This window comes from Salvia hispanica, chromosome 4 (assembly GCF_029641045.1).
Source record: "Salvia hispanica isolate PSC_SH4W2 chromosome 4, Shi_PSC_v1, whole genome shotgun sequence".
In the NCBI taxonomy this organism is placed as follows: domain Eukaryota; kingdom Viridiplantae; phylum Streptophyta; class Magnoliopsida; order Lamiales; family Lamiaceae; genus Salvia; species Salvia hispanica.
In genome coordinates this window covers 45,344,078-45,355,868 of record NC_142695.1, presented here as the reverse complement: position 1 = coordinate 45,355,868, position 11,791 = coordinate 45,344,078, and the positions used below count along the sequence as shown (strand labels likewise).

The window sequence follows — 11,791 nt, the reverse complement described above, 5'->3', positions numbered from 1 at the left end:
GTCCACTTACTAAATTTTGTAACAGTAAAATGAGACATTTATTGGTGAACAAACTAAAAAGGAAAAATTGGACATTTAATGGCGGAAGGAGTAGAAGGTAGAGGCAATAAATATTTCTTTCTTGATTCATTGCTAACCTAATTTATTTGTCCGTAGGAATGATTCAATTTTTTCATATTTAAAATAGGAAATTTTCATTTCTCAATTGAAAAACAAAACTATCCAAAATTTCAAAGCGCCTCAACACGTAACTTCCTCAGACCCCCAATTTTACATATTACATATATATAAGTAAATAAAAAATTGTAAATATTTCTCACAACATGTCCAAATTCTGACACTTTTTTATGGTCAAAATTATGCATGTATATATATAATAAAATAATTGTACCGAGAAATATGGCACTTCTCCAGAACTCAAGAGAGCACATGAATTTCAAAAGTTCTGCATTTTACTTTATTAATATATCTATGGTGACAAACGTAACGTGTTCTGCGTAAATTAATACTAACTTAGTCTCTGAAAATTTGTTCAATTTTTCCATTTTCGTCTGTTCCCTAAAATTTATCTCATTTCACTTTTTATCATTTTTGGTAGTAGACTTCATATTCCACTAATTCATTCATACTCACATTTTATTATAAAACTAATATATAAAAGTAAGACTCACAGTCCACTAACTATTTCAACTCACTCTCCATTACATTTCTTAAAACTGTGCCGAGTCAAAGTGGGATAAATTTTGGAGAACGGAGGTAGTAATAACTATATATAAATATAGTGGCGCATCTAGAAATTTAAGATTGATATTTGAATTTTATAATTTAATTGTATAACACATAATTAATAAAATAATATTAGAAGTACAACATGAAATAATTTCCAATATTACAATTACACAGATTAAAATATAATATACTAACACTTACGGAGTACTCCCTCCGTTCCAAGGAAGATGACCCATTTTTTGGGCGGCACGAGATTTTATGCACATTTATTTTGTGTGTTGAGAGGAGAGAGTAAAGTAAGAGAGAATGAATAAATTAGAGATAAAGGTGTTACCATTTTAAGTAACGGGTCATCTTAGTTGGGACAATAAAAAGGAAAGTGAGTTATCTTCAATGGGACTGAGGGAGTACTATTTTGTAACACAATTAAATTACATTTTGGATCTCTGTGACCAAAGTGACCATGTAGTACCTAGGTAGGGTTGAATGCTCTTGACCACTACTATTTGCCATTGTTCTTGCAAAAGTAAACCGTAAACGTGAGCATAAATAAAATCCATCATTTTATTAGAGCATCTACAATGGAAGACCTAGTGAAAGCCCTAGTGGTTGCCACATCAGCATGTCCTATCTTTCTCAATGATGGAGCCCTAGTGAATGTCATATCTCTTATCCACTTTTCATTTTAATTTTAAATCATTGTTTTTAAATTTTATTTTTAATTAAACTAAAATACCAAAATATATTATATTAAACACCACAAATGCAAAAAAAAAAAAAAGAAAACTACATTACTTAATTTAAAAGTGAAACTACATCATACTTAGCTAAAAAAAAATACTACATTAAAACTAAAATACTAAATTAAAAAAAAAACCAAACTAGTCATCTAAATTCAACCTCTGTGCCAAATTCTTGATCATATTCTTAGTCCTCTGTCGGGCTTCCAGATCGGTTTCCTGACGAAGACTGTTCTGGGCGTCAAGTATAAACCTATACTCAACCACCTCGCGATAACCTCTGAACTCCTCGATCGCCCTGTCCATAAGCTGAGCAGATGGAGGAGGCGCAGCCTGCGGGGGAGCCGTCGATCCAGACGTACCCGCCTTCGCCTTCCCTTTGGCCTGGGCTTTGGCAGCCTTGGTGCCAATGAGACGTCTAATAGTAGACGTAGGCGTGCCGGAACTCCCTTCCGGTTCAGCGTTCAGATCCACAAGAGATGGGCCGCTGCTCGTGTAACCGCCAGTGGCGGTGTTCTTCGTCTGCTTCGCAGCCGAGGATCCAGCCGGTATCCCTCCGTTGAACTTCGCCTTGTCCTTCAAGATCAGCCAAACATTGTACAGCTTGAACTGCCCGAACTGCCGTTGGTACTCGGACAACGACTTGTTGAGGACATCCTCCATGCTCTCACCGCTAGCCCTTCCGTCCCTGTTCCTGTTGTAGATATAGCAGAAGTTGTTGACGTGGAGCTTGATCCGATCCCAACACTTGCATAGTTGAACCTTGCTCCGCTTGAACGCCCACCTCGGTTTCACCTCGTTGTAGCATTCCTCAATGCGATCCCACATCCTGGCCGAAGTCTGGTTGTTGGAGGATATCGAATCCTCCGATATCGACCCAACACTACTGAGCCACCTTCACGTACTCATCCAACTCGTAGTCAGTACGCCATGTTGCGTACTCCTCGTTAGGCTCGTCGGATGGGAGTGGGACTAGGACCGATGGCGCCTTTTCTTTCCGCGCCATCTTCTTCCTCCCTTTTCTCGGCGGCAGCGGCGGCGCAGGGGCAGGAGGTTGCCCACAACTAGGCTCCATATCCTCAACCCGATACTCCTCGGTGCCGAAGAACGGATCGAACTCAGAGTGCGAGGCGAAAGTGGATCCTACAGATCCAGGGCGTCTCAACCCGGTAGTCTTCATGGCCGGGCCACCGAGGAGCGCCGCCTCCGCCTCTGCCAAACATGGGCATATCGTCGTCGACATTATGGGGGTTTGGGAATTGACTCGGATCCATTGTTGAAAGTGTGGATATTGAGAAAATAGAGAAGAGAAAGTGAAAGGTTTGGTTTGTGAAAAGTGAAGAAAATAGAGTATTTATAGTGGTTTAAATTAGGGTTAAATAATTTAAAATTAAAAAAAAAAAACGGAAAAGATCGGGCTCGGGCTCGGGCGCGCCTCTGCAATGGGCGACCGAACTCTCGATCGTCCTCGGGCGTGACCGAGACCTGCAATGATGCCCGATCATGCCCGAGCCCGATCTCGGGCGATAGGGCGTGAGATCGGGCATCCATTGTGAATGTTCTTACAATGTATGGGCACATTCTAAGCTTCCCCTTAAATTTTCTATACGCTAGCAATTTTTTTTCTTTTGAGTACCCACGCTGCAACAAGAAAAACACGTCAAAGACGTTTTTTAAATGCAATTAAAGATGTTAAATTGTGTTTCTAAATATATCATCAATGCTTTAAAAAAACATATTTATTGTTAATGTGTCAACTAACATTAGAGGCTGCAAATGGAAGCGTTCCTAAATAGCAAAAGATTAAGTTAATTTGTCCTTAATTTAAGAATGCTTTCTTTTTTCATCCAAATTTGTTACTCCCTAGGTCCACAAAATATAGTCTCATTTGTGGACAACGCGGATTTTAATTAGAATTTGGTAAAGTATGAAAGAAAATGAGAAAAGGTGGGTAAAATAAGAGAAATGAGAGAAAAAGTGGGTAAAGTTTGAGAGGAAAACTTTCTATTTATAAAAATGTGACTATTTTTTACAGACATCCCAAAATGACAAAACGAGACTATTTTTCGTTGACGAATAGAATGGAGTATTATATTTAAAAAAATTCTAAGGAAAGTAATTGTGTCCCGATTTTTTAATCTTTAAAAATTAAGTGTTTTCAGTGCCACTTCTATGTAAAGCATAAGAGATGCATATAATTACCTAAGTTTGGATACATTTGTACGCATTATCCTTATTTAAATTCGCCGGTAGGTGGGCCCATTATCTAAAATCTTCATTTAGCAATTTTACCTAACACTACGGCTAATGATGAAACAAGAAATGAAATAGACAACAACTCATTTTTTTATTTACGACATAGGTTTTTAGTAAACATAACATAAGCATGGAAGACTCCTCTTTCATGGACCATTACAAAATTATTAATCAATTTAGGTTCAATTTTATATTTTTCTTGACTTTTATTAATTACCCTTTTTTTCCAACTAAATTGAGTCGTATTTTTTTTGGGATGTCCAACTAAGTTGAATCATTTCATTTTCTGATAAAAAATAAAACATTCAATCACTCTTACTTTATTCTATCATATACTTTACTCTAACTTTATCTTTCCTACTTTATTCCCTCCATTTTTCCAACACAATTTTCAATCTTCGTGCCCAAAATTTTTGACTCAACTTAATTGGGACATAAGAAATATTAGTAATTACTACAAACTTGTTCCTAAATACAAGGTCCTAAAAAGAACGAAGCATATCGTTACTGACCAAGGGAGTAAGCCAAGACCCGTGACACCGTCTGATTTAAATTGTAATTTTTGGATTGATGCTTATCTTTGTTACCTCTAATAAATTATACTCCATCTGTCTCGTAATAAAAGTTATATTTCACTTTTACTATAAATGATAAGTAGACCCCACGTTTCACTAACTTATTTCATTCATATATCTGTTTCATAATAAAAGTTATATTTCACTTTTACTATAAATGATAAGTAGACCCCACGTTTCACTAACTTATTTCATTCATATATCTGTCTCATAATAAAAGTTATATTTCACTTTTACTATAAATGATAAGTAGACCCCACGTTTCACTAACTTATTTCATTCATATTTTATTATAAAATACATATAAATAGAACTCATATTCCACTAACTTATTCAACCCACTTTTCTTGTATTTCTTAAAATATGTGTCTTAACCAAATAGAAATTTTACTGCGGGACGGAGAGAATATTTTATAATTTCAAGTAATTTTCTAAAAGATAAGTATTCGTGCTTATCTAATTATTTTCTGAAGATAGTATTATTTTATATTGTATTTCTATTTATCCTTTCGGTGGAATATGGCTATGGTGCTCCATGTTATTAATTGGTATAGTTAGTGTCGCTAGCGTAAGACAAATTTATTAGATGACAGAGATGGATATAAAATTATAATTTTTCTTGAGTAAATAAATTTTAATACATGCAATAATATAATTTTAAAAACACGTTGTAAAGCGTGTTATTTTGTTATGTTGACGATTGCCTGATTGGCAATTATAGTCCTATAAACTAATACTCCCTCCGTCCACGAAAATTCGTCCCGGTTTGACCGGGCACGGGTTTTAAGAAATGTAATAGAAAGTGAATTGAAAAGGTTAGTGGATTGTGGGTCCTACTTTTAAAGTATTAGTTTTATAATAAAATGTGAGTAGGAATGAGTTAGTGGAATATGGGGTCCACTACCAAAAATGGTAAATGTGAAATGGGACAAATTTTGGGGGACGGACGGAAATGGAAAACTGGGACAAATTTTCGTGGACGGAGGGAGTAATATTTTCTGCACCCAATTAACACAGACACAGTGCATGATTAATTGATTACTCAATACAACGATGCTTCTTTTCCAATATTAATTGACAACTAGGAATTTAATAAGCCAAATAATACGTACTCCAAAGATGAGGAAGGTTCCAGAATCCAAAGAGAAAGGGATTGTGTTGTCTGTATTCAGTATTCTGCTTCAAGAAAAGGTGTCTCTCTAGAAGTTAATCGAGCTATATAAATTACACATAAAAGAAATCGACAAAATGGGACTCATGAATAGTAACTATAGAAAAAATGATGAGTTGTGGATGTTTTTTTAATGTAAGAGATAGACTAAAAAGTATTGTAAGGCGCATAAATAGTGAAGGAAAGGAAAAATTTAAGTAATGCTGGTTGTGGATGCCCTTACAAATTTACCTAAACATTGATCTATTGCATGAAAATAGAATTTGCAAATTAAGAATCAATCAATAAATCCACATCCTCTCATTGTAGAACGGAAGAATCTAATTCCATTTTTGTTAACACAACCAAACAACTAAAGAATTGAAATGTTTGGCACTTACTATACATCTCCCAAGTTCCATCACTATTTCCCTAACCAAAAACTAGCCCGAGCAGCAGCCGCTGTTCTTGACAGCAGATACATCATCCTTGTTCCCAATGTTGATAGTTTGGCCCTTTGGCAGAGCTGAGGGGTCATCCCCTATGTCGAGAGCCTTCTTGCTCACGACGTGGTAGATGCTTGTCAGCACCTCCGTGAAGGCGCTCTCCACGTTCAAGGCCTCCAAGGCCGATGTTTCCATGAAAAATGTGTGCTCCCTCTCTGCAAAGGCCTTGGCCTTCTCCGTGGAGATGGCGCGTAGGTGACGCAGATCTGCCTTGTTCCCTACCAGCATCACCACGATGTTTGAGTCCGTGTGCCCCCTGAGCTCCTTCAGCCATCTGTCCACATTCTCGAAGGTCACGTTGCGTGTCACATCATACACGAGTAGAGCCCCAACTGCACCTCTGTAGTATGCACTAGTGATTGCACGGTACCTGCACTTGGAAAAGGCAAAAATTCACATATCGATTGGTGACTTTCAATAATTAGGGAAACACCAATAATCTTCTATTAACTTCATCTAAATGACTATTAATGCAGTCTTAGATTCTCCAGCATTTTAATAGGTTCATGTTTTCACTAATAGATATGACTACTATGCAGTCTTAGATTCATGAACATGTTACAGAAGAAGAAGCTTCTGTTGAAGATAAGGAATGAGATCACTATTTCACCAAACAACAGCCAACTTCAAAAGTTATTCATGATGAATGTATGAAATTATATGAATTACACGTTTCATATAATACAAATCCAATCATAACGCCATTTGAATTCGAGTTTCAAACAGGAAATCACATCCCTTTCATATAATCCTCCAATTCCATTTATGAAAATTAAAACCATCCTTGATCTTTCCCGTACAGAAAAATCATCTACTCAACAAAATCGAGACGAACATATAATCAAATCAGATGAAATCATCTGATAAAAAAAGCATGAATTGATTCAAAATATGTCCATCTCCGTCTTTCTCCTGTACAAAATGTGAATCACAAAATAAACGCCCAAATATTGTTAGAATGAAACAGGAATTATTTTTTGGAGGAAAATCGAAAATAGAAAGGATTGATCACCTCTCTTGGCCGGCAGTATCCCAAATCTGGGCCTTGACGACCTTATCATCGACCTGAATAGATCGCGTGGCGAACTCGACGCCGATTGTCGATTTGGACTGCTGGCTAAACTCATTCTTCGTAAAGCGTGACAAGAGATTTGATTTTCCGACGCCGGAATCGCCGATCAACACCACCTTGAAGAGGTAATCGTAGTCCTCATCCGCCCTGTACGATCCCATTTGTGTAACCCTGAAACGGTCGCGATTCGATCTAGTGTATAATTTGTGTGGATTGCCGCAAATTACATGTCATTTGCGTTGATTGTAGAGAATGTTATTGTTGTTCATGAGCTGAAGAAGCGCGATTGTGAATTTTTGTTGTTGGGTAAATCTGGGGAGAAAGCGATTTTGGTTGTTTGATTTTGTTTCCCTCCACATATTCAGGAACACCGTTGGCGCTCCACTTACCCGTATCCTACCCGTTTCACCATTTCGGGTTTTTTTCTTTGGGCCAAAGCCCATTCCTATATCATGCTTGAATGCCATGTGCCTTGTTATTCTATTTATGAACATTCTCAATTTTGCAAATATATATCTTAATATAATTTGGCATAGAAAAAATGAATTGTTTGGAGTAGTAATTTTTGGATAGAGCAATCCAAAAAACGATCCACCTCGAAAAAATTTTAAGCTGCATAGAATTTGATATATATGCATGTCGGAATATATAAATATATTCAACTTTTCGCAAAATTGATAGGACTAATTTTTTAAAGAGAATGGAAGTTGCATTTTCAGAAAGACGTAGAAAATTGGTACATTTAATATGATTAACCCTAAATTATATCGCATTTTGTCTTGAGATAAGTGAAAAGAATCCTCATAATTTATAGTAGTAGTACTACTTTGAATTTTGTCGCGTCCGAGCCATTCAACGGGTGAATTTCCCATGTTAATTGGGGCTAAATAATGTGAAATCATATTTTATTCCATTTTTTATTAGTAAAATCATGTAGTTTGGTTATGATTATTTTCAATTAAGATTGAAATAAGTAAATACTTGTGCTTAATTAGTAGTCAAATAGTAGCATGAATCATCATATTTTTTGACGGATCCAGAAAATATTTATGGTGGGGTCGAACAAATTCACAAAAAAATGTTCCCAAGGTAAACGAGTCATATTTCTTTTTGAGATGTTCTACTATAAGTGAGTCATTTCTCTTTTTAGTAAAAAATTCTCCCTTTTACTTTAATCTCTTTTCACTCATCTATTTTTCTCTCTCATACTTTCCTCTCTTCACTTTAACTATTGAAATATCAATTCCTTAAATCTCGTGTCCAAAAGAAGTTCTTCGCTTAAAAGCGTTGTACTAGTATATTTTTGTTTAATGGTTTTCAATTATGCGCTACTGTGGATATTCATATACTCCTATAAAAAACTATTCACAAATCTGTCATTAGAAGAGAATTTTTTTTTCTCGATGTATGTCTAAATGTCTGTTCACAATTCATAAATATAAAAACTATAAATCACGGTTCAAAAACACAGTAAGCAATCAATTAATCCAAGGAACCCATACTACACAATCCACAAGGACAATAAAAATCAATAAATTAAAAAAATTTAACAATTTACTAACGAAACAACAATTCACCTTAATATCATAAACCATCAAATCATAGATTCCAATATCCTAACTTGTTTCAAGTTATAAATATAATTAAAAAAGAAGAGTGAAAAGCAAGTGTCAAACAGTACAAATTCTAATCGTTAAGCAAACAGTACAAAGAACTAAGTTAGTTTGATTTCATATTAATTTCTTGCCTTGTGCATTAGATAAGCACAAGATGAGAAGAAAAATCTTTAAAAAGGATGAAAAATGTATGTAAAAAAGGGGGGAAATGGAAGTTCAGTCTTCAAGGAGAAACCGAGAAAAGGAAGATATCTCATATGTGTCATTAGTATCTCTACTATGCGAGATTAATGAGTTGTTGATTTGTTGGGATATTACAAGATTACAAATTTATTTGAGTTTTTGGACTTTGCAACTTCAGTTCTATAGCTAGTTGCAGTTGTCTTCCCTGTAGACGAACGGAGTTTGAATCGCGCAGGGGTGCAGGTTGACACTTCGCGTGGGGTCGACGACAGCTCGGAACTCTGAATACAGTAGAATATTTCAGTATTCGTGGACCGACGGTGGGGTCGGCCGACCCCGCGCGACCCCACCTCGGTCCGTCATTGTTAATTGATTGTCATGTCATAAAATTCATGTATGAATATTATCAAGGAAGTCATTCATTCCCCTAGCCTCTAATAATAGGTGAATCTATACCCAAGATTTTCAAATTCGATATACTACTATACATGATTTACAGACTTCTCCGAAATTACACACCTTGGTTACCAACTACTATGAATTTCAAAAGAGTGCACAACACTCTATAAAGGGACTAAAACAAGCAAGAGGTTGGTTGCCTAGAAGCAAGCTCTTTCAAAAGAGTGCATAGCACTTTACATTGATGCATTCTTCAAATTTGCATCCCAAAAGAGTTTGCTTGTGGATTTTGATTTATTTAATCAAGAAAACATAGCATAAATCCTACCCACTATTTACACTCCAATATTAAGAACATGTCTTTGCGACACAAGTATTGACATTTTGCAATATTAATTTTTAAGGAGATCTTTTTTTTAAAAAGAACAAAAAAGTTCCGCCAGTTGTCCTTTGCTTGCATTAGACGTGGGTTTTTCCCATCCAATTAAATAATTTTTTTTTTCCGATCCAATTACTTTGAGTAGTTATTCAATAGAAAAGTGCACGGCTACGAAAGATCGGAATAGTTACACGTCTAATAAATTTCGCGAGGGGATAATTTGCAAATTTATAGAGTATTGAAATGGTCAAAAAAGTATTTCAAGTCACTTTCAATAGATTATAATTTATATATTACGAACGCGATAGAAAGAAACAAGTAGCACTAATATAATAATAATAGTATGGACAACTTGAATAATTAAAATGTCACTTTCTAATTATTTCGATTGCAATTTGCACATAACCTTTTTTTTAGTAAAATAGAAGAATGACGTTCAGCCGAAATTGCTGTAAAATTAGCTAGTGCTTGACTGAAACTGAAAGAGCTGAATTTTTTTTTACTATTATTTTTACTAAATTAAATTTAGAGTTGCGTTGTTGCACATGTGAATTTCTAGAATTTTGCAAATATGCATATGAACATGGACACATGCTCATATATAGATAAATTTTAGTTTGAATAGCAAAGTTATCATGTTACTACTTGTTAGTGAGAGGTCTTATAAATCAATTATGTACGTGTGTGGTGTTTTTGTTCTTCAATTTTATGGTAACTAAAATTCTAGAATTCTAGAGGTAATGGAGTTTCACATGTATTTTTTTTAATATACTAATATAATTTGGTGTTTAAACCCTATCTTCTCTTAGTTATTCACGTTCTTAATATTTTATGTTATCCGAACAAGTTATTCACGTTCTTAATATTTTATGTTATCCGAACAATTATTGAATTATTTGTCATGTAACCAAGCGATTCAAAAGATGAGTCTAGTAATAAGAGAATCCACGATAAGAATAGGTCAGCCACTCTCTCTCATTGTCACGTCATCAGCACTAAAAATTCACCTATCACATCAGCATTTTACTCAAATAGGCTAGCCATAGGCCAGCCGCAATAAAAATAATTCAAAACAACTACATTTACGGAATTAAATTTACGATTAAATTACGGAATTAAATTTACGACACGTATACGGAAAAAAATCGTTAATTTAACTTAAATAAAAAAAGTACATTAACTAAAAAAAATCACATAATAAAAAAAAATCCGGGCTTCCACACACGAGCCACCGCCCCACTCTACTCCTCTTTAATTTATTAAAAAAATACATTAAAAAATGTTAGTATGCCTTGAATCCGTTATAGTTTGCCGCTAGCCGAACGGGGGTCCCGACGCTATGCATGTTTCTGTTTTAGGTCTTAATTTTGTATTGGGCCTAGCCCGTCTTCTGTGTGCCTATTTTATAATTACATAATTAAAAAAAATCATAAAAAAAATACATTAAAAATACAATAAAAAATGCAATAAATAAAAAAAAATTAAAAATAGCGCTGGCCGATCGGCACACCACAATGGCGGCCAGCGCCCTCAAATCGGCTAGCCCACGCCGATTTTTTCGCCGATTCGCGGCTGGCCGATTCCAATAGTTCGGCTAGCCGATCGGCTAGCGACGCAAATCGGCTAGCAGGTGGGCTAGCCGTTATTGTGGATGCTCTAATAATTAACGCCTAGAATATAAAATTGAGAGATTTGATATTAAAGGTGAGGAATTGATCTTTACGAGCTCTAGGAAATAAATGCTATGGATTAGGCATTAATATTGGTTCTAGTATAATCCACGGTCAAGATATTTAGTGATCTACCCAATGAAACTCAAGTCATAAGTAGACATTAAATTGATGATTGAATTTGCAAATGAAATCAACAGCTTAGGTAGACATTAAATTGATAATTGAATTTACAAATGAAATCAACAGCTTAGGTAGACACTAAATTGATGATTGAATTTACAATTGAAGTCAACATCTTAGGATTTCCGTGCTAGATTATGAATATGTATGCATACACATATATATTTTAAATTTATCGGTATTGCGAAATGGGCCATGCGAAATTAAAATAGGAGCTTTCAGTTTCAAATCCTCTCAGTTCCATGACGTGAATTTAATATCAAAAGTAGATAATAGAAATTTCAAATAGTTATAAGATTGAGCACATTCACGCACGCGTTCACACCCACACAC

At 35.2% G+C, this 11,791-nt stretch overlaps 1 protein-coding gene across 1 annotated transcript; it reads right to left on the bottom strand.

The window, feature by feature from the left end:
- Positions 1-5,717: 5,717 nt before the first annotated feature.
- Positions 5,718-7,358, bottom strand: LOC125192770 (ras-related protein RABA1f-like). Its single transcript, XM_048090415.2, has 2 exons — positions 6,969-7,358; positions 5,718-6,326 (listed from the first exon to the last, which is right to left on the bottom strand). The coding sequence occupies exons 1-2, from the start codon at positions 7,187-7,189 to the stop codon at positions 5,894-5,896; spliced, it is 654 nt and encodes a 217-aa protein (XP_047946372.1). The 5' UTR covers positions 7,190-7,358; the 3' UTR covers positions 5,718-5,893.
- Positions 7,359-11,791: the final 4,433 nt, after the last annotated feature.

What these genes read in the sequence shown, in the direction of transcription:
- LOC125192770 (XM_048090415.2), bottom strand. Translation starts at nt 7,189, where the DNA reads ATGGGATCGTACAGGGCGGATGAGGACTACGATTACCTCTTCAAGGTG. An exon ending in GATACTGCCGGCCAAGAGAG is followed by an intron (nt 6,327 to 6,968) that starts GTGATCAATCCT and finishes TTCCAAGTGCAG; the next exon opens with GTACCGTGCAATCACTAGTG.